This window comes from Trachypithecus francoisi, unplaced genomic scaffold (genome assembly GCF_009764315.1).
Source record: "Trachypithecus francoisi isolate TF-2019V2 unplaced genomic scaffold, Tfra_2.0 Lachesis_group17, whole genome shotgun sequence".
In the NCBI taxonomy this organism is placed as follows: Eukaryota; Metazoa; Chordata; class Mammalia; order Primates; family Cercopithecidae; genus Trachypithecus; species Trachypithecus francoisi.
The window spans coordinates 39,597,061-39,620,530 of NW_022681462.1; the positions used below are offsets into that span (position 1 = coordinate 39,597,061).

At 39.2% G+C, this 23,470-nt stretch overlaps 2 gene segments (V, D, J or C); one reads left to right on the forward strand and one right to left on the reverse strand.

Annotated features, from left to right (window-relative positions):
• Positions 1-23,470, reverse strand: part of LOC117062880 — a 239,923-nt gene that overhangs the window by 68,740 nt on the left and 147,713 nt on the right.
• LOC117062907 lies at positions 12,441-12,995 on the forward strand. The segment is given in 2 exon segments: positions 12,441-12,541; positions 12,658-12,995. Coding segments are annotated over 2 exon segments (372 nt in total).

A 23,470-nucleotide genomic window follows, 5' to 3' on the forward strand; every position in this document is an offset into this window, starting at 1 on the left:
TGGTATTCTGATTGGAGTGAGAAATCTGTGTGGCACCCACTGCCTCTGATACCACAAGGGACCTCAAAGGTTGGAATGGCAGTCATATAGAATAAAAAGTTTTAAAATTGGCTTTAATTTGTCAGGGTAGACAGCTAGTTTGTAATTGGTTGTGATTCTCTCTTTTATAGACACTATGAAGGATGAGGAAGACCAAGTCAGCACAATGTTACAAGTAAAGTGTGGAATTACACTGAGAAGGTCCACACAATGAGAAAGTAAAACATAGGCAGATCTGAGGACAATCATGCATCACTGTAAACAGACTGCATGCCAAGGCGTTTGCGATCAGACAAACTTATGTCTAAACTCTGACTCGTCTTTTAGCTAGATGTTTGAACTTGCAATTTATTTAACATATCAACCAGGTGATCCTCAAGGGGTGATTAAAAAAATATCTCACAGAACTGATAGGAAGCATAGAGGAGACGTTGTGCTTGGTATGGGGCCTAGGAACATAGAATATGCTCTGTTAGCTGTAGCTATTAATCAAAATTCTAAGCACTACTGTTTTCATATACTTGTGTGGCTTAATAAATTGCAATTAAACTGAAGTGTAATTAATTTTAACTCTCCAGCCTGAGCAACAGGACAGGACCTGCTGATGCTCAGGCAATAAACACAAACAAAAGCATACATAGGAACACTGTAATAAAATATATCAGGGAGCTATTAGAATTCTTCAAAGAGTAGATTCTCCAGTTTTGAAAACTGCTACAACAATGCAAAACAAATTTCCACAGTATTAGAGGTAAAAATTAAGTGTAAACTTATTGTTATATTTGATAAAAAAGAACATTATTTTCATATGAAGCTTCAGATTAATCAATTATTAGTGAGAAAAACTATTTACAATATTTTTTCTTGTAGTGGAAGAGACAGTGATAGAATGTATCAATAGACATCTTGAATTATATGAAGTCTATCTTGCTACTCATGTTATTATTATATCTTAAAACTAATAAAATATTTTAAAGGGAATTCTCCTCCTGTTTCAACAAGCAGCCCTGCATTTTCCCCCTGCCCAATGGGGCCTACAAGTTATGCAGCTGGATCTGTTTTCCAGTTTTTCAGCTGGATCTGATTCCAGTAATCAGGGAATTGAGTGTGCAGTATTCAACTGCAGCCTCTCTCACCCCGGATTTCACTGAGAGTAACAGAATAGGATCCTGGGTATGGTGCTCAAAGAGTGGGTAATTGTTGCTAATGTTAAGAGTATCACCATGGAGTCTACCACTGGTAGGTACTAAGGATCAGAACCAAAGAAGATATAACACTAAAGCCTGCAGAATGATGAGTTTTGCTGCAGAAAAGCAAAGAAAGGGAAAGATGATAACAGTGTGCCCAAGAGGTTACATTAATCATGACGTTCTGAGTGTGCACAGTTGTGAAGATAAAACCATGTGGATCTCATGGGTTAGGTTTCACACATTCTGCCATTTAAGCACTCTCTCCCCATGTCTTCTCATGTACCATATAATTCGCATTTTTTTCCTTATATAACCCCCTATCATCTCTGCAGTTATCATATATGCTGTCAAACTGATTAGGCAACTACCACCTGCAGGTCGGGGCCAAGGCCACAGCATCCCAGGTTCAGCTCCTCAGCTTCCTCTTCCTCTGGATCTCTGGTTAATGAAACAATTCCTCTTCCCCATGTCCCTAGGTTCTCCCCATCTCCACAAAAAATATAGTTTCATAAAGAATTGATTTTCCTCATTCTCTCCAAATATGATGTAGTTGATTTATGTTTTTTACTTTCCTCCATAAACAGATGCCAGGACAGAAATGATACTCACTCAGTCTCCGGCGAGTGAGTCAGCGACTCCAGGAGACAAAGTCACCATCTCCTGCAAAGCCAGCCAAGACATTGATGATGATATGAACTGGTACCAACAGGAGCCAGAAGAAGCTCCTAAACTCATTATTAAAGATGCTACTACTCTCGTTTCTGGAATCCCACCTCAATTCAGTGGCAGTGGGTATGGGATAGATTATTATCCTGACAATTAATAGCATGAAATCTGAGGATGCTGCATATTACTTCTGCCAACAGAGGGATAATACACCTCTCACAGTGATGAACCCTGTTACAAAAACCTCCAAATGCTCTCGGTGGGATTGCTTCAGCTGCTACTGAAAATATTCAGAATGTGGAACTGGGTGGCCCTGTGGTGTTTATAACGCTTCTCCATGCCCATGTAACTCACTTCCTTTTTGTTTCTGTAGTTTCTGCTGCCCCCATGCTGTGCCTGACACACTTGATATGGCAGAGACTAGGACAGCCTTCCTCACATTGTCCAGCTGTGCCAATAATCTCATTTCCGAGCAGGGGTAAGTTCACATGGCCAAGTCCCTGTTTTTTGCCAAACTCATCATTTCCACCTCTAAGGAAAACAGAAACAAAGACCAAGATTGATCTAGCTTAGATTCCAAATAGTAGCATTAAAGGAAATTTTTCCTCCCTCTCAGCGTGCTCACCCTCATCCACACAGTCATTGTGACTTTTTGCTAATGCTCTGAGTTCTCCAGTTCTCCCTCCAATAATAGGGGGAAAACAAGGATAAATATGAAAGCGGCATGTAACCTGGGCGCAGATCTTACAGTCTTGCTCTCCTTAAATCCCTGGAATTTTTATTTCATCTATTTCATCTGGTTTGTTCTTGCTAAATGACCACTAATGACCACTAGGATCTCTCTTACTTATTTCTCTCTCTTCTTAAACGTCTCCGTTCTTCTTTGATATTATTCAACTACGTAATACCAAGGTTAAAGGGTTTCCTCTTGTACTCTTGGCATAAACTATTATCAGGTGACCTTTCCGCTTAACCCCATTGCACTACTGGCCAACTTTCACCTAACATCTTACACGGAAGGAGTATGTAGAGAACAAAGACATTACCTTAAATTTTGGAATTCAGAATACTCAAGGAGGCAATAATCTGTGTACCACCCCATTCTAATCAATAAGGATTAAATCACAGTTAGGTTATTTAATTATTTGTTGTCTAAATGAAGTTTTGTTGTGTCTGGTGAGAAAACAATGATAACATTAAACTAATCTCTATGTTTTGATCTTATCATTCCCAGCCTATCAGCTTCCTTGCCATTGTTTCCCTATAGACTCCAGAGAACTTTCATGTGTATGTGTTCAAAACCTGTGGCTTCTAATGAGACTTTGAGGTCTACCCAAAACTACATCTGACTCTACAACCTTTAATGAGTACTAAGTTTAGTATTTAATAGCCATCAAACAAAGAAAGCAGTGGAAGTAAGGGGAGCCCCAGAAAATTGTCAATTTTAAACAATTCTTTTCATACAATGTAATCATTTAAAGTTGTAAGTTTTCCTCTGAGTGTTGTTTTAACTGCATCCCAAAGTTTTTAAATGAATATTATTATTCTTAGTTTCTTGATCATAAAAACATTTGGAGAATACAGATTATTGTAATTGGAGTTAGAAAAAGTATTAAGTAATGTTGTTGCCATTTTTTTCAAATGTATTTATTTTCAATTGACAGATAAAGCTGTATGTATTTATCATGTACAATATGATATTTTGAAGTTTATATACATTGTGGAATGGCTAATTCTAGCTAACTAACATATGCTTTACTTCACATAATTCTTATTTTTGTGGTGAGAACATGTAACATCCATTCAGCATTTTTCAAGAATAGAATGCTCATTAGTCATAGTTACTTTGGTGTATCATAGATCTCTTGAATTTGTTTCTCCTATTTAACTAATTATGTATCTTTGACCAACATCTCCCCAGTACATCTCCTCTCCCCTAACCACCCCAGGCTCTGGTAACCACCATAATGTTCTATTTCTATGAGATCAACTTTTTTAGATCCCGTATACGAATGAGATCATGAGGTGGTTGTCTTTCTTCATCTGGCTTATTTCACTTAACATAATGTCCTCAAAGGTCATCCATGTTGTCATAAATGACAGAATTTCCTTCTTTTTATGGTTGAATGCTATTCCATTGTGCAGATATACCACATTTTCTCTATCCATTTATCTGTTGATGGACCCAGTTTGATTCCACATCTTGGCTATTGTGTATAGTGCTGCAAAAAACATGGAAGTGCAGATAGATCTTTGACATATTGATTTTATTTCCTTTGGATGCATATCCAGTAATGGCATTGCTGGATCATATGGTAGTTCTAGTTTTTGAGAACTTGGTGTTAGGCAAGTTGAGGATAGAAGCATAGATATGGAAGCCTGATTCCCTTACTGTCTGCTAGGGTTTTTTTCACTTATCTGTGGCTTCAGGAACTCTTTCAAACTCATATTTGAGTTCTAAGATATTGTTAGGTAATCTTGGCTCTGTGGCATCATCTTGCTGCCATTCACTGCCTAATGTACTTGGGCCCAACTCCAGGGAACCTCATTAATACAGCTTGGTGCCTGAGAAGCCTATGCAAAGTTTCAGAGAGCATTGAGAGCAAAATTGCCTCCGTGAAGACAAACAGTGGAAAGAGGAGAAAAAAAGATACCATTACTCCAGAAATGTGATTGTATGCCTACAAGGCTCAGGAGTTAAATTAAAACTAAAATTTTTGATAAAGTTTAACAAAGTTTCTTAATGTAAATTTTTTACATCATCTACACTCTTTCAAATCAACAGCAGTCAACTTGAATGCATAAATAACTTTTATAATAGACCGTGTGTTTATGAGCATATAATTTCAACACACAATTGAAACATAAATTTGATATCAGTATGTGAAATATATTTGTACCACTAAATGGAATAAAGTGCTCAAATTTATCTATCTCAGACTCTCTTTTGAATTTTGAATACGTATTTTAAGTTTCCCCTGGACATCTCATAGGCACTTCAATAAATCCAGACCAGATCTCTGATATTTCCCTCAGCATAAACAATATCTCAGAAAATGAGTCACCACAGACTTAGGAATCTCCCTTGTCACTGCTTTGAGGTCTACCAGGTTCTCAAATGACATGTCAAGACCTGCCCAGTCCTTCTGTGGCTGCAGACCTAAGGTGTCACAGCTCCTCCTGGGGGTGCTAGGTGAAATTGCTTCAGCTTTTAAACTCTGGTATAGCAATTCTTCATTTATGCCAAAACCCAAATAAAAAACATTTGTAGGATTACACAGATAACAGGATCATTATTTGTATAGAATAGTATACAAATAACAGTATCAACATCTTGAACTCTCCTAGGCAGAGTGCATTTTGAACAAATACAAGAGAAGCCTTGCCCTCATGGAGTTTTCATTTTAATGGCAGGGACAGGTAGTAAACAAACAGATAACACTTCACTGCTGCTCTGTCCCTGCTCCCCCTGAGTTCCTCCCCTGGAGATTCTATTACTCAGGGCAGGTGGGGCATTGGGCACCCGGGTCCACTTAGTGTATTATTAGTGTTCATTATTACTGTTCATTCCTCAGCACGGACAGTGAGAGGAAGGGGGAACATATTAAGGAAGTTGAACACTTACATCTTCTGAAAAATACAGCCAATTGTAGTCTTGTTCATTGCCAGATAACGAAATCATCTTATGTTCAAAGATAGTGGTCTTTCAATGCATCATATCCCTGCTATGTGAAACCTCCTAACACAGTGCTCTGATACCATATATAAGAATGAACTGGACCCAGTTTTAGCAGAGCGTCTTTTCCTATGTTTAGTATTTATTTGTAGTGAAGATCACTTTCTTCCTCTTTACTCTCCTCTGTTTTCTTCTTTAAACATGTTTGTTTTTTTCTAGGCAAAAGAGAGAAAGGAGCCATCTTTCTTTATGTCCCTCAGATCTATAATGACTCCTCCTTGAAATTCCAGCTTATCTTTCCACTTACGTTCTTTAACTCTGAGCTATGTTCACAGATGGAAGAGTGAACATTTGTATTCTTTTGTCTAAAGCAGCTATTTTCTTCTTCCATAGATCTCAATTACTATTTAACAGGCTGTTTTGTTTTGGAAATATATATCCCAATCCAACTCCAAGGATGTATTGCCCAGTTGGGTTTAATCTCAGAATTACTGCTGGAGTTATAAGAATGAGCACCATATACGAACAAGGAGTATAAAACACCAGGATTTCTCAGCATCAATTCTAAAGCCCCTTAATATGGAACTGGCACAATGGAAAGCACAGTGGAGAGGTGTAGGGTCCAGCCCCACAGGGTCACTGGGTTTTTCTCCCCGTGTGTGGAGACAAGAGATTGTAGGAATAAAGACACAAGGCAAAGAGATAAAAGAAAAGACAGCTGGGCCTGGGGGACCACTACCACCAAGACGCGGAGACTGGCAGTGGCCCCGAATGCCAGGCTGCGCTGTTATTTATTGGATACAAGACAAAGGGGCAGGGTAAGGAGTGTGAGCCATCTCCAATGATAGGTAAGGTCATGTAGGTCACACGTCCACTGGACAGGGGGCCCTTCCCTGCCTGGCAGCCGAGGCAGAGAGAAAGAGAGGAGAAAGACAGCTTAAGCCATTATCTCTGCATATCAGAGACTTTTATTACTTTCACTAATTTACTACTGCTATCTAAAAGGCAGAGCCAGGTGTACAGGATGGAACATGAAGATGGACTAGGAGCATGACCACTGAAGCACAGCATCACAGATGAGACCGTTAGGCCTCTGGATAACTGTGGGCGGGCCTGACTGATGTCAGGCCCTCCACAAGAGGTGGAGGAGTAGAGTCTTCTCTGAACTCCTCAGGGGAAAGGGAGACTCCCTTTCCTGGTCTGCTAAATAGAGGGTACTTTTCCTTGACACTGACGCTACTGCTAGACCACAGTTCGCTTGGCAACAGTCATTTTCCCAGATGCTGGCGTTACCGCTAGATCAAGGAGCCCTCTGGTGGCCCTGCCCGGGCATAACAGAAGGCTCACACTTGTCTTCTGGTCACTTCTCACTATGTCCCTGCAGCTCCTATCTCTGTATGGCCTGGTTTTTCCTCGGTTATGATTGTAGAGCAAGGATTATTATAATACTGGAATAAACAGTAATTGCTACAAACTAATGATTAATGACATTCATATATAATCATATCTATTATCTATATCTAGTATAACTATTCTTATTTTATATCTTTTATTATACTGGAACAGCTCATGCCCTCCATCTCTTGCCTCAGCACCTGGGTGGCTTGCCGCCCACAGAGCGGTAAGAATAAATTAGATTCTAGTGACAAAAATGAGTCAATTGGATAAAGCTTTCTCTGAAAACTTCTTCTCTGGACTTTATGTTAACTTGAGTATTGACTCAGCTTGGATTTGTTTACCATCAAATCTCATGATGAACCAGGATCCCCAGTGTTGGAGGTGGGACCTAGTGGGAAGTGTTTGGGTCAAGGGGGCGAATCCCTCACAAATGGCTTGGCACACTCTGGTATTGAGTGAGTTCTGCCTAGTTAGTTCCCTGGAGAATGGATTGTTTAAAAGAGGCTGGAGCCTCCTCTCTCTATCTTGCTCCGTCTCTTGCTATGTGATACTTTCTGCCCTTGTCTTCTGCCAGAGCAAAAGCTTATTGAAGTCTCACCAGAAGGAGATGTTGGTGCTGTGCTTCTTGTACAGACTGCAGAGCCATGAGCCAAATAAACCTCTTTATAAATTACCCAGCCTCAGTATTCCTCTATAGCACCACTAAAAGGACTAATACAAATATCAACATTCCATTTACTATTTAATACAGTGTAAGTTGAGATTTTTGCTCATTGGAACTAAAAATTTATCAAATGATCCTATAGTCTTAACCAGTGTAATTTGGTAATAAAATGGAAAATATCATCATTTTATATTTCACCCTACAAGTGAAATTCACAGAAAACAAAAAAATCATTATTTAAAATGGTCTATTCTTAAATCACCATAAAGAACTTATTCATGTAACCAAAAACCACCTGTTCCCCAAAAACCTATTGAAATAAAAAATAAATTAAATAAAAATCAAAAAATTAAAATAGGCTGGGCGCGGTGGCTCAAGCCTGTAATCCCAGCACTTTGGGAGGCTGAGGCCGGTGGATCACGAGGTCAGGAGATCGAGACCATCCTGGCTAACATGGTGAAACCCTGTCTCTACTAAAAATACAAAAAAATTAGCCAGGCGTGGTGGCGTGTGCCTGCAGTCCCAGCTACTCGGGAGGCTGAGGCTGGAGAATGGCATGAACCCAGGAGGCGGAGCTTGCAGTGAGCCGACATCGCGCCAGACCAAGACTGGGCGACAGAGCAAGACTCCGTCTCAAAAAAAAAAAAAAAAGAAAAAATTACATGGTTTGTTTTTAAACCTGGAGAGTCATGAAAATTACAAATCAATATTTCACAGATCAGCATTTTCTAGGCAGACAGTTCACTATTTCATAGGATTATTAAAAAGGTTTTTCAAGTCATTAAAAGCCATTAATTTGAGGAATAAATTTAACATTTAAAATATTATTACAGTCCTGAGACAGGACATGATCTAATTCTGGAATGAGTACAGAAGGACAGAATGGAACACACACATACATATATTTGTAATGAAAACAGCGGCAACATTGGTAGCAACATTGGTCAGTATCTTTTAATTACCTGCATATGTTTACATGTATTCTGCCATCTATTTTTCATCATATATTATGTTATCTTCATCTTCTACATAGAAAAAATATTGCTTTGAATAGAGACTTTTAGAATACATTTTGATAACACAGATATCTAAAAACATTGAGTAACATTTCTCTATACAACAGAAGGTACGTGAGTCATCATAGATGCAAATGGCACCAGTACCGCTGTGCAGACACCAGCATTCCCACCCTATGTTGTATGGACACGGGTTCACTTTGCAGCCTCCACTTCAGGCCTTGGGGACTCCTTGGCGTTCATACATGAATAGCAGGGCAGGTGTTTTTTTATCCCCATAGCCCCTTCCTCCCTGGTCTCTCTGCAACTAACAGTAATTTCCTAGGTGACATGGTCTTGGTTGCTTTTCATCCTACACTGGAGAAAATTAATCCTAGGTGACCTAGGTGATCCAGGATCTATCCTAATCCAGACTCCAATTCTGAGGCAATCCTTTTTAGTTGGAGGAAGAAATGATTTATGCTGAGGTAGTTGGGCCTGACAACACTAGTCAGAATTTTATCCTGATAAGATATAGAATATAAAGCCAAATGATGCCAAGGAGGTAGAATATGGGGACCCCAATCAAGAAAGAGGCGCAATTCATTAGTTCACTGGGTATTAAAGAGACTTATGACTTTTGGTCTCTGGACAATAATGTATGTGTGAGTGGCACATCCTTTGAGCAAACGTGATATCATCTTGTGTATCTCTAGTAAATCACTTGATGTTATAATGATGATAGACATGGGTCGGAGCCACTCCAAAATACTAAGAATATCTTTAGCACGCACTTGAGAACTGATGTTTTATTTTTAAAACTTTGAAAGAAATGTAAGAACAGGCTGGGGATGCGGTGACTCATGCCTGTAATCCCAGCACTTTGGGAGGCTTGGCCAACATAGAGAAATCCTGTCTCTATTAAAAATACAAAAGTTAGCTGGGTGTGATGGCACATGCCTGTAATCCCAGCTACTCATGAGGCTGAGGCGGGAGAATCGCTTGAACTCAGGAGGTGGAGGTTGTAGTGAGCTGAGATCGCACCACTGCCCTCCAGTCTGGGCAACAGAGTGAGACTCAGTCTCGAATAAATAAATAAATAAATAAATAAATAAGAAATTTAGGAACAGCATGAAGTACTTATTTCCCATTGGAACCATTTGAGGGTAAGTTGAAAGTGTTATAGACGCATTCTAAGACTCTACTATGTGTCACTACAAATGACTTTCTCCTGCGTCATTTCAATACAATAATGAAATCAGGAAACCAGCATTAACACATCACTCTATGTAGTCCTCAGGTCTGTTTCAAGTTTTGTCAATTGTTCCACTAGTGACTTTTGTAGCAAAATGACCCATTGTGTGCCTCCTTTACCGGCCCTTGTCTCTGTAGTTTTCTTTAATCTGGAACAGACCCTCAGTCTTCCCTGAACTTCATGATCTTGTAACTTTTGAAGATGATGCACTAGTTATTTTGTGAGATGTCCCACAATTTGGGTTGGTTTGTTTGTTTCCCCATTATTAAGTTCATTATTAAGTTATTATTAAGTTATTAATGCATCTTTTGCTGTAGATTCATTTGTTACGATTGCCAGAGCAAAGTACCACAGACTGGGTGGCTTAAATTTCAGAAATTCATTTGCTCACAATTCTGAAGGCTACAAGTTTAAGATATAACTGTCGGCAGGATTGTTCTCTTCTGAGGCCTCTCTCCTTGGCTTATAGATAGCTGTCTTCTGAAGTGTCATCACAGGGTCTTTCCCTCACATATGTATGTGTCCCAATTTCCCCTTCTTAGAAGGATACCAGATACCAGACATGTTGGATTGGGCCTTAACCAAATGATTTTGTTTCACGCAATTACTTCTTTAAACACTGTATCTCCAAATATGTTCATATTATGAGGTACTACAGGTTACAACTTCAACATATAAATTTTGGGAGATACAGCTCACAACAGGCAGGAATGTCTAGAAGTGATGCTCTGGTTTTCTCATTGCATCCTACCAGGCGGTGCCTTATTTTAATTTGTCCTGTTACTGATAATGTTTGTTTTGGACCTGAATTAAGGTGATGTCTGCCAGAACTCCCTGAGGCACAGTTGCTTTTTCCCTTTGTAATTAATAAAAATTTGAGAAGTTGTTTGATATTTTATGACTCCCCCATTTGTTTTTGAAATATCGGTATGAACTCATAGGCTTATATTTTCTTCATTGGGTTATAATATGTTATCATCATTAATCATCATTTTGATACTTAAAATTTCTCAGATCTGACTAATTGGTGTCACATTCAAATTGGCTTGTATTTCCTCTTGCCATGACTACATCATTCTTTCAGCGTTTGTTAGTTTCAAGATGGTCCAGGCTCATCTTGCATTTTTCTCTATCCTAGTCCTAGAAACAGACGTTTCTCCAAGAATTACGGGTTCCTTTTAGTGGAAAATGGCATTTTCAAATGAATATCTGAACACCATGGGTACTATTTAGGACTGCGGTATCATTTTTTTCTAGGCTAGGAAAGATTATCTATTTACACATAGATATACATTTATGTCTATATCTACAAAAACCCTGAGTTTACACTGGTATCTCTAATTCTATTCCAAAACCAAAGAGTTTATGAAAATATTCCTCTTTTATTGTTTGTAACATTTTTTCTAACTGCGAAAATCTTGGCTCTATCATTAATGCATTTGCTAATTCAATTTTTCTATTAAAAACCAGTCTCTAGTCATCACTGTCACCTACCCCTTCCTTGCAGACAGCTCTGCACACACAAATCCACACTCCCTGCTCTAGTTCTGATACCATTTCTGTGGCCATCCCTTACTTTGTGCCCTCTGTGTTGGTGTCCTCCTTACGCCGCCTGGGCTCTGACTTCTGCACTGGGAACTCTTACCTATGTGAATGCACTGCCCATCCCACCTTCTGGTATACACACTGACCCAACAGTGCCTTCTCTTCCATTTGGGGAAACATCCCCTTACCACTGTAGTTCCAACATCCCAGGCAGGGCTTCTAACTTCACATTCTGCCTGCTTCTCCTCACCCTGCTTGGGCCCCACTGTCTTAAACCCAACCATTGAGAAGTGCATTTATTTTCTTAGTAATACGAAGAGATTTGGTGATGATAAACGATATGGGTTTAGGAACACAGTAGATTGGAGTATAAATGAACACTTGATCTACAGAGGACCTGAACTTCTGAAGGGAATGGCTTGGGTTAACAGGGAATAGAATGCATGACAATAATCTGAGGCACTAAGGGAACATTCAGCATGTATCTGTGGTAGTAAACCAACCCAGGAAGGTAGCTGATGCTCTGATGCTGTCAGATGCGGAAGAAGAAAACCCTTGTGCTTAGCTGGCCTTGATGGAAGTAGTAGGGCACAGTGCTCAGAGATGGAGAAGGACAGGTCACTTAGCTGGAGATGGCTGGTTAATAATGACAAACACTGTCCTTCCTTACAACTCATGATCTACTATGTTTTTTATTGCTCTTCTACTTCACACCATCTCTGGATGATAGTGCTGATAATTTATCACGTGAAGGTCATTACACAATCAGAGCAATGAGGAAGCCTGTCTGGCCTTCGTCATATGTACAGGTAACAAAATGTAACCAAATGCCCCCCCAGCAAGAAACATGTTCTCTGCAGGCAAATCTGTTCAGCTCTTATCTAACCTGGGACACCTGGGAACATTGGGCATCTGCTGAATAATTGCCCTGCAGCTGTGCTCAGCCTGCCCCATCCCCTGCTGATTTGCATGTTTGCAGAGCACAACCCCCTGCCCTGAAGACTTATTAATATGCTGGTCACACCCTGTGCAGGAGTCAGTCTCAGTCAGGACACAGCATAGACATGAGGGCCCCTGCTCAGCTCCTGGGGCTCCTGCTACTCTGTTTCCCAGGTAAGGAAGGAGAACGCTAGGAATTTACTCAGCCAGTGTGCTCTGTACTGCCTGGCTCTTCACAGAAATTCTCTTACAACATAACTGTGTGGATAATTATTATTTTTCCCTCTCAGGTGCCAAATGTGATGTCCAGTTGACCCAGTCTCCAACCTTCCTGTCTGCATCTGTAGGAGACAGAGTCACCATCGCTTGCCGGGCGAGTCAAAGCATTAACAAAGGATTAGCCTGGTATCAGCAGAAGCCAGGGAAAGTGCCTAAGCTGCTGATTTCTTATGCATCCAGTTTGTACACTGGTGTACCATCGAGGTTCAGTGGCAGTGGATCTGGGACAGATTTCACGCTCACCATCAGTAGCCTACAGCCTGAAGATGCTGCAACTTATTATTGTTTCCAGTATAATAGTTACCCTCTCACAGTGTTACAAGTCAGAACATAAACCACCCAAGGAAGAAGATATGTAAGGGTGGGCTTCCCAAGATGTTCCTCTTGCAGCTCCATCTGCTGACAGCATTTCTTGGAAATAGCCACATTTTGAAGGTCACTTTTTGGTTTTGGTAGAAGGAGTCAGGGATGCTCCTCTGCACTTTGATAAGTCTCTTCTCCTCAGCCCCAGCAACACAGGCAAGACCATTCATCTCATGAGTTAATTAAGGACAGCCTGTTACACTTGAGTAGTTTGGATTATAGTATCAGTCAGTGTTCATAAAATAAGGAAAATTAGGCCGGGCGTGGTGGCTCACGCCTGTAATCCCAGCACTTTGGGAGGCCGAGGCGGGCAGATCACAAGATCAGGAGATCGAGACTATCCTGGCTAATGAGGTGAAACCCCGTCTCTACTAAAAACACAAAATATTAGCCAGGAGTGGTGGTGCACACCTGTAGTCCCAGCTACTCAGGAGGCTGAGGCAGGAGAATAGCGTGAACCTGGGAGGCGGAGCTTGCAGTGAGCTGAGCGAGATCGGGTGCCACTGCACTCCAGCCTGGGGGACAGAGTGTGAGACTCCATCTCAAATAAATAAATAAATAAGGAAAATCTCTGGATATTCCAATAGGTTTTTTTTTTCTTTTAACACAAGGAATTATATTTTAAACTATAGCCATTAAAATCTAATTTTATCAGCTATGATACTCAGGAAAGTTGATACTAGAAATACAGAAGCCAGAGCACATTTTCTGCTGAAGGTATAAGTTACTTAACCAGGTGGTCCTCAGACCTGTCTGGTATGCTGAGGGGTGTGGGTGCTGATGCTCACAGTTGCTTATAACACCTCTCCGGCTGATCTTCCAGTCCTCACCTGTGTCCACCTGTCTGTTCACAGATGCTGATGGCTAGTATTGAATCCTGCTCTTCTGACCTCCAACTCTCAAGTGAGATTTGATTAAAACTATACAGACAAATATAGATATCGCATATGTTTCTCTTAATATGGAAATACCTTGCTGTTCAAAATGTGTTCAGAAATTATAGGTAACTTGTTAGAAATGTGAAATAGAAGTCTGTATACCTATTGATGAGAATGTCCATTTTAACAAAATACTAGGGGGTCTGTATAAGTTTAGGATGCTGTGTTTAAAGGGACATTTATGGCAGCCAAGGTGACCATTATTTTTTCAATGAGGTTATCTTGAAAAATTCTGTTTAAAGCCACACAGTGAAAATGGTCTTGCTTTCCTTTCAAATTAATGGAATTTTTTTTTGAGACAGGGTCTTGGTATGTTGCCCAGGCTAGAGTGCAGTTGCACCATCATAGCTCACTTCAGCCTCGAACTCCTAGCCTGAAACAATCCTTCTGCTACAGCCTGCCGATTAGCTGGGGCTATTGGCATGCACCACCCTCTCAGCTTTTTGTATTTATTGTAGAGATGAGGTCTTGTTATGTTGCCTATGCTGGTCTTGAACTCTCGACCACAAGCAATCCTCTTATCTTGTCCACCCAAAGCATTGGAATTGTAGGTGTGAGCCACCACCGCTGGCTCAAAATCATACTTAAGACTTATTTAAAATTGTCAAAGATTAAATATATAATTATTTTTCAATGATGTCTTTAAGTATCTTGGAAATTAAATGGGGTAAAAGTGTTTTTGTTGTTGTTGTTATTTTTCTCCAAGATATTGGATTAGAAAGTTTGTCAGCATGCCTCATCTATAGCAAAATTGTGTGTTAGGGATTCACAGTGTGAATTTTTATCCAGAAGGAACATGGGACCTCAACATAAAAGTGAAAGAAACTTTAGATACTTTGAAAAATATGGTGGGCAGCAACCTGCCCTGCTGGTCTAGTGGAGAACTGTGAGCCTCCAGTGCACGAGACTCCCCAGATCTAGCGCTCAGTTGTCTGAAGGAGCTCCACCATAGCCTGGACTACCTAGCTCCCATGTATGCCCACTGGGGAGCTGGGTATTCCAGGGTATAGTGGAGCTCCTTGAGACAACTAAGTGCTGGATCTGATTTGGGGAGCACAAGACAGACTGTGAGAAGGAAAGGGAGAAAGAAGTGCTTGGTGCATGCTCACAGACCTCGGCATTGATGGAAGGCAGCTATTTCTGATCCTTACTCTGAGGGGGTTGTGGGGGAAATCTGTTAGCCAGCACAGGCTGTATGCAGTCAATGGTTTGGAGAGTCTCCGGACTGAGATTTGCAGTCTAGTCTTGAGTAGGGTAGGAGCCCCACAGCCAGATATGAAAGAAGAGTATGGCATGGGCTTGAGCCATGGGCAGAAGGGGAATCACTTTTGCTTTTTCTTAGAACTGGACGGAGAGGGGTGTGACCTAAGAGTCACAGTTTTTGTCTCAGGCAGAGTTGTATGGCTTGTGGCGATTTTGCAATCTGATGACAGCCTGCTTGTAACTGGGCTGACTGTTTCAATTTTCTGCCAGCAGTAAGCCATGGGAGGAAACCCTGCCAAGTCAAGAGAATGGAAGTGAGGCAGGTCTCACTACCACCTGCTTATCTGCAGATCCATTCCTATTTCCAACGTTAGCTCTTTGGCACGGCAGAAGTTGCTCTATTTCCCTCTGGAGTGTTGCTCCTGCAGTTTGAGAGCTGCTTTCTGACCCCCATCATGGCCAGAAATTGTGCATACCACTGGCGAGTCCAAGCAAAGGCTTGCCCAGCCCAGCCCCTCCTAGCTTTCCTGCTCCACACACTTCAAAGGTAGAGAATGAGACTGGGACTCATTGGAGTCTGGTAGCCCATTCCATTGACCAGGATATACCAGTACCTCTCTTCACTAACAAAGGTCAAGCCCTAATATCACAATCGCAGCAGTTCTCACTTACAAGTGATACCTACTGCCCTGGAAGTCAATTTTGCTAGCCTGTTACAACATCTACTGACACAATTGCATAGCACTCAGAAAGGACACAAATTTTGCATGACCTCTGCTACCAGCAGCACCCACAACCCTGGCTAATCAGGATGTCCAGAGACTGCTCACCCACCTGTTCTATTACTAGTACAACTGGAATTTGAGAAAGGCAGTAAACTAAGGCTACTAAAATCAAAGTAATCATACAGTGTACACTATGTTCCTGCCACTCCCATCAGGCCTGGTGCTTGTACCTGCTACTGGACCAAAGGGTGAAATTGGTAGTGTCAGCTTTGACAAGCCTGATCCCTCACTCAGGGGTGAGCATGGAGCCCAGGCTAGTTCTTGGCATGCATTTCACAGATCAGCCTATTGCCTGAGGTACTGGAGAGCTTCTCCAAATTAAAAAAAATTCAAGCATAAACCCTACTTTTACTGCTGTAGCTGGCTCTTACCTGCAAGCATGGACCACTGGCCTGGAGGTGAAAATGCATAATTCAACACAAAATCTGCTGGTATGAGAGCATAACACCTGGGAATGCAATAAGCTTCCTGATACCTCTGCCACGCAGGCTCTACTGGAGGCCATGAGCCTGCTCACACAGCCAATACCTCACTGGCTGTGATTGGCATTTAGGAAAGCTACCACTCTAAGGCTATCTATAATCAAGGAATTTGTACAGAGTTTTTGACACTGAAAGTACCCAGAAGCAAAACTAAAGGACCATACAAAACATATAGGCACATCCTCAAGTGGAAAAAAAGGAAAAGATCCCATCCAAATGAACATAAATTCAATAATAAGAAATAATAGTTTCTCCAGATGAGAAGGAAGGGATCAGTGTATAGCAATACTGGAAGTATGAATAAAACAGGATGTTATGACACCCTTAAAGGATCACACTAACCCTCTAACAATGAGTCCTGACCAAAATGAAAGTTTAAAATACAAGATAAAAAATTTTAAATATTGATTTTTAAGGCACTTAGAAAGATCCAAGATAAAATGTAAAATAAATATAAAGAAATCTGCAAATCAATTCAGAATATGAGTGAGAAGTTTACTATAGCGATTTAAAAAAAAAGAAAAAAGTTCTTGAAATAAAAAAATTATTAAAGGAATTACAAAATATGATTGAAAACTTCAATGATAGACTATACTAAGTAGAAGAAAGAATCTCAGAACTTGATGACAGATCTGAATTAATTCAGAGGGCAAAAATAAAGAGAATAAAGAAGAATGAATAAAGCCTTCAAGAGGGATGAGGCTACGTAAAATGATGAAACCTATGAATCATAGGTATTTCCAAAAGAGAAGAAAGAGCAAAAATTTAGAAAACCTGTTTAAGTAAATAATTGAGAAAAGCTTCCCTAGTCTAGCAAAATATTTAAATACTCAGATACAAGAGGACCAATGAACTCCAGAAACATATATTGCACAAAGGACCTTGTCACAACATAATCATCAGACTATCTAAAATCAACGGTGAAGGAGAAATCCTAAAATCAGCAAGAGAAAAGCATTTAATCACTTATAAAGATAGTCTCGTCAGACTAAGAGTAGACTTCTCAGCAAAACCTTGTGTCAGAAGAGATTGAGATTCTATTTTCTAAGTGTGTAAAGAAAAAAACTGGCAACCCCCAATTTTGTATCCTGTTAGAATAAGCTTCAAAAGTGAGAGAGAAATATATGATTTCCCAGATAAGAATATGCTGAGAAAATTGATCACCATTAGACTGGTCTTACAAAAAGTGCTCAAGGAAGTTCTAAACATGGCAAGGAAAGATTGATACTTGCCATCATAAAAATACATGAAAGTATAAAACTCACAAGTCTTATAAAACAGTAATAAAAAGGAGGCCACAAAGCAAATAGTAAGTAATTAACATTATGAGAGTAACAAAATTTCACATAGCATATAAACCTTGAATATAAATAGATTAACTGCTCCACTTAAAAGATATGGATTAGCAGAATGAATTTTTAAAAGCATGATCTAAGTATATGCTGCTCACAAAAAACTCATCTTACTGGTAAGTACAATTGGAGAATGCAACAAAAGGGGTGGAAAAAGATATTCCATGCAAATAGAAGCCAAAACCAAGCAGAAGTTTGTGTATCAAATCAAACAAATTTTAAATCAATAATACTTAAAAATGACAAAGAAGGTCATCGTGTAATAACAAAGGAACCAATTTGACATGAAGGTATAGCATGCTGAAACATATTTGTGCTCAATACTGGAGCACTCAGATTGATAAAACAAATATTATTAGACCTAGGAAAATTGATAGACAGCAATACAATAATAGTCGGGGACTTCAACTCCCACAAACAGCAATAGACAGATCACTGAGATAGAAAATCAAAATAGATCTACTAGATTTAAATTAGAGTTTAGACTAAATTGACCCAACTGACATTTACAGAATATTCTACCCAACAAGAATATAGAATGTAGAATATATACAAATTTTTCTTATCAGTACATGCGACATTCTACAAGATAGACCATATATTAGACCACAAAACAAGTATAAATTAATTTAAAAAATTTAAATCATATATGTATCTTTTTGGACCACAGTGAAATAAAACTGAAATCAATTCCAAGGGGAATTCTCAAAATAATACAGAGGTGTAACAACTAAATACGATGCTCCTAAATAATTTTTTGGTTCATTGATGAAATTAAGATGGAAGTGAAAAAGTTTTTTGAAATAAATGAAAATGGAGACACAACATACGAGAACCTTGGGATAAAGCAAAAGCATTTCTAAGAGGGAAGTTTACAGTGTTAAATGCTACATCAAAAAAATGAAAAGATTATACACTAACACTCTAATGTCACAAACACAAGAACTAAAAAAGTAAGAACAAACTAAACCCAAACCCAGCAGAAGAAAAGAAATAACAAAAATCAGATCAGAAATAAAGTAAATTGAAACAAAAAATACAAATAATAAATGAAACAAAATATTGGTTATTTGAAAAGATAACATTGATAGACCACCAATTATGTTAACCAGGAAAAGATGAGAGAAGATTCAAATTAACACATTCAGAAATGCAAAAAGAAACATTACAATTTATATCACATAAATAAAAATATCGTCAGAGATGACTATAAAACCCTGTGAACACAAACTAGAAAGCCCAGAGAAAACAGATAAATTCCTGCAAACACACAACCTCCAATGATTTAACCAGGAAGAACTAGAAATCCCAAGTTGGCCGCTAATCAGTACTGAGATTGAATCAGTAATAAAAACATTTCCCAATAAGCAAAAGTCCAGCAATAGATGTATTCTGTATTAGTCAGTTCTTGTATTGCTATAAAGAAATACCCGAGACAGGGTAATTTATAAGGAAAAGAAGTTTATAAGAAAATTGGCTCGCAGGTACAGGAAACATGGTGGTACCTACTTGGCTTCTGAGAAGGCCTCAGGAAATTTACAAGCATGGCAGAAAGTGAAGGGTGAGGTAGCAATGTTTCACATGGCCAGAGCAGGAGGAAGAGAGAGAGTGGGAAGATGCTACACACTCTTAAATAACCAGATCTCATGAGAACTCTATCATAAGAACAGCACCTGGGGAGATGGTGCTAAACCACTCATTAGAACTTTCCCTTATGGTTCAATCATCTCCCACCAGGCCCCACCTACAACACTGGGGATCACAGTTCAACATTAGATTTGGGTGGAGACACAGATGCAAACCATATCAGATTCACAGACAAATTATACTCAATGTATAAAAAAAAGGGTACCAAGTATACTGAAACTGTTTCAAAATACAGGGGAAGAGGGAATCATTCGTATCTCCTTCTATGAAGCCAGTATCACACTGATACCAAGGTCAGGCAAGGATGCAGCAACAACAAAAAAGAAAACTACATGCCAATATATCTGTTGAATCTAGATACAAAAATCCTTAACAAAATACTAGCAAACCAAATCCAACAGCACATCAGAAAGATAATACACCACAGCCAAGTGGGTTTTATTCCAGGGATGGAAGGATGGTTTATCAATGCAATCAATAAATGTGACTGACCTCATAAACAGAATTAAAAACAAAAATGATATGATCTCAGTAGATGCAGAAAAGGCATTTGATAAAACGTAGTATTCCTTGATCATAAAAGCCCTCACAAACTAGACAAAGAAGGAACATACCTCAAAATGATAAAAGCCATATGCAACAAAATTACAGTTACCATTATACTGAATGGGGAAGTTGAAGTTCCCCTAAGAACGGAAAGAAGACGGGGATGTCCACTCTGCCATAGTACTGGAACTTCTACGCAGAATGTTCAGGCAAGAGAAAAAATAAAGGTAATCAAACTGTAAAAGAGGAAGTCAAATGATCTGTGTTTTCTAATGATGTAAATTTCTACCTAGAAAATTCTAAAGAAGTCTATAAAAGACTCCTAAATTTGATAAATGAATTAAGTAAAGTTTCAGGATACAAAATCAATATTCCAAAATCAGTTTTATTTCTATACATCGATAACAATCAAGCTGAGAACCAAATCAAGAGCCAATTCCAATAATAATAGCTATCAAGAAACAAAACCTAGGAATATATTTACCCAAGTAGGTAAAATACCTCTACAAGGAAAACTAAAACATTTACGAAAGAAACTGTACATGACACAATCAAATGTAAAAGCACCCCATACTTACGGGCCAGAAGAATCAATTTTATTAAAATGACCATTATGTCCAAAGTAATCTATAGATTTAATGCAATTTCCATCAGAACACCAATGTCATTTTTCATAGAATTAAAAAACATAATTCTAAAATTTATATGGAACCAAAAAAGAGCCCAAATTGCAAAAGCAATTCGAAGGAAAAGGAGCAATGCAGGTGCCACCACATTACCTGTTCAAATTATACCATAAAGGTAGAATAACCAAAGCTGCATGGTAATGGTGTAAAAATAGAGTCATAGAGGAACAGAACAGAATAAAGGACCCACAAATAGAGCCATATACTTAAAGCTAGGTGATCCCTGATAAAGTTGACAAAAACATATACTAGGGAAAGGACACCCTATTCTATAAATGGTCCTGAGAAAATTGGATTGCCATATGCTGAAGAATAAAAATGAATCCTGTCTCTCACCATATACAAAAGTTAGCTAGAGATGGATTAAAGACTTAAATGTAAGACCTGAAACTATAAAAGTACTTGAAAAAAAACCTTGAAAAACTCCTCTGGATATTGGCCTAGGCAAAAATTCATGACTAGATTTCAAAAGCAAATGCAACAAAAACAGACAGTTGGGACTTCATTAAACTAAAAATCTTCTGTAGAGCAAAATAAATAATCAACAGCGTGAACAATCTGACAAATGCAAAAAACTTTATGCAAGTCTACCTGTATCCTAATGATTTCAACAGACAGCAGCATTGTGATAATCATTTTGGTGTAGATCACCTGCTCTAATTCCTCCTTTTTTTTTTTTTTGTTGAGACGGAGTCTTGCTCTGTCGCCCGGGCTGGAGTGCAGTGGCCGGATCTCAGCTCACTGCAAGCTTCGCCTCCCGGGTTTATGCCATTCTCCTGCCTCAGCCTCCCGAGTAGCTGGGACTACAGGCGCCCGCCACCTCGCCCGGCTAGTTTTTTGTATTTTTAGTAGAGACGGGGTTTCACCGTGTTAGCCAGGATGGTCTCGATCTCCTGACCTAGTGATCCGCCCATCTCAGCCTCCCAAAGTGCTGGGATTACAGGCTTGAGCCACCGCGCCCGGCTTAATTCCTCCTTTTTATAAATAAAATAGGATAAATGGGACTTAGAGATGATTACTACCGAATATTAAAAATTCCCCAATTAGGCACTTTGGTATGAGAAAAAAATAAACACCTTAAAATTCCTGGTTAATCCTGGTGTTTCCTTTTGTTTCTGAATTATTTATAGAACTGGGAAATTTTCTTTTCCTAGATAGTTGTGAGAATGTATACTCCCCCTGACTCCTCATGCTTGTTTTTTTACACACTCCAGATTTTATGCCTATTGTTTAAAATCCTTAAATATGAACTTTGATTATTACCTCCCAGGTCGAGATTTTTACCTCGCTTCAAAAAGAGAGGAAAATAAAATATGGTACCACTTGCCATGATAATGACTCTACTATTAATTCAATTTTCCTGGGTCATTCTGTAGGTAAGTAACATGGCACCAAGAGCAGAGCAGTAAAAATGATCATGTCATGATGCCACTGAGAGGAACACGGCCATTACGTCATTACTAACAGGATGGGGCCAGCTAACAGTGCTGGTCAAAGCACCTGTCCTATAGCGCTTAAACTCCTTAAAAAATAGTTACCTTGTTGGATTGCTAGGAATATTCACTAGAATGAATGATAGCATTACATGTTCTAAGAGTCTGGTTTTTATTTTTGTAATTAATTTTTTTTTTTTTTTTTTGCAGTGGAACCTTGCTCTTGTTGCCCAGGCTGGAGTGCAGCAGCAGCATGATCTCGGCTCACTGCAACTTCTGCCTCCTGGGTCCAAGTGATTCTCCTGCCTCAGCCTCCCAAGTAGCTGAGATTACAGGTGCCCACCACCAGGATTGGCTAATTTCTTTATTTTTAGTAGAGATGGGGTTTCACCATGTTGGCCAGGCTAGTCTCAAACTCCTGACCTCAGGTGATCTGAGACCTGATCTCAGGCCTGACCTCGGCCTCCCAAATTGTTGGGATTACAGGCTTGAGCCCCTGGCTTTTATTTTTTAATATTTGATATCTGTTCCAGGTAATAGATTTTGCTGTCTCAGTCTCTAGCTCCCCTTTCTGCTTTTCTCTTTGGGAGGCTGTCACCTTTTTCTGTAGAACCTCTAAGACAGTAACTTACGAAAGAGGCTATCAGGTCACACAATAGTTTTAAGAGAAAACAGGATAAACACCTAACCACAGACTATATTATGTCGGTCAACTTTCTATATTTCTGTGGTGCCCATAGAGCATGACAGTTTAAATGACTGGACCACAGATTTAACCTTTTCAACTAATAGTCTTGAGGCTAGTGCCATTGTTAAGTTTGAATACCAACAGGTCAGTGAAGCAAGCTTTCCAGGCCCTGGTCAGAGACTTGGCTCTCTCACCTATGACACCCATAAGAAAGGGGTTCTCAGTTTAGTCACCTGGTCCTTAAACCCCTGTACAATCATAATGTTTTAAGTAGCGAGAAAGCCAAAACAGAAGAAAATGAGATAATGAGGTACTATCTTTGATTGTTACACAACTATGGTTACTCATTTTTTAAATTATATTATACTATTAGGAACAGCTTGATTCTAAAATATGTGGGGAAATTTAATAGTCAAAAAATTGAAAGAAGAGTAAATCTGTAGAGCTATAATAGCAACAGAGTGAATGAAAATACATTTCGTATTTTTGATATTTCTTGTGTTGACTGTATGGCAGAAAAATATAAAACATTTGAGAATTGCATTGACTGGCTTCACAAATATGGCTTGAATCATAATGTGACCTATTTATACTAGACTAGATCATGCAGTTAGAATGATTTCTAATTTTTTTAAAATAAAAGTGAGATAACTATGATATTAAGATAGTAAAAGTAACATAAAGAAAATCACAGATAAATG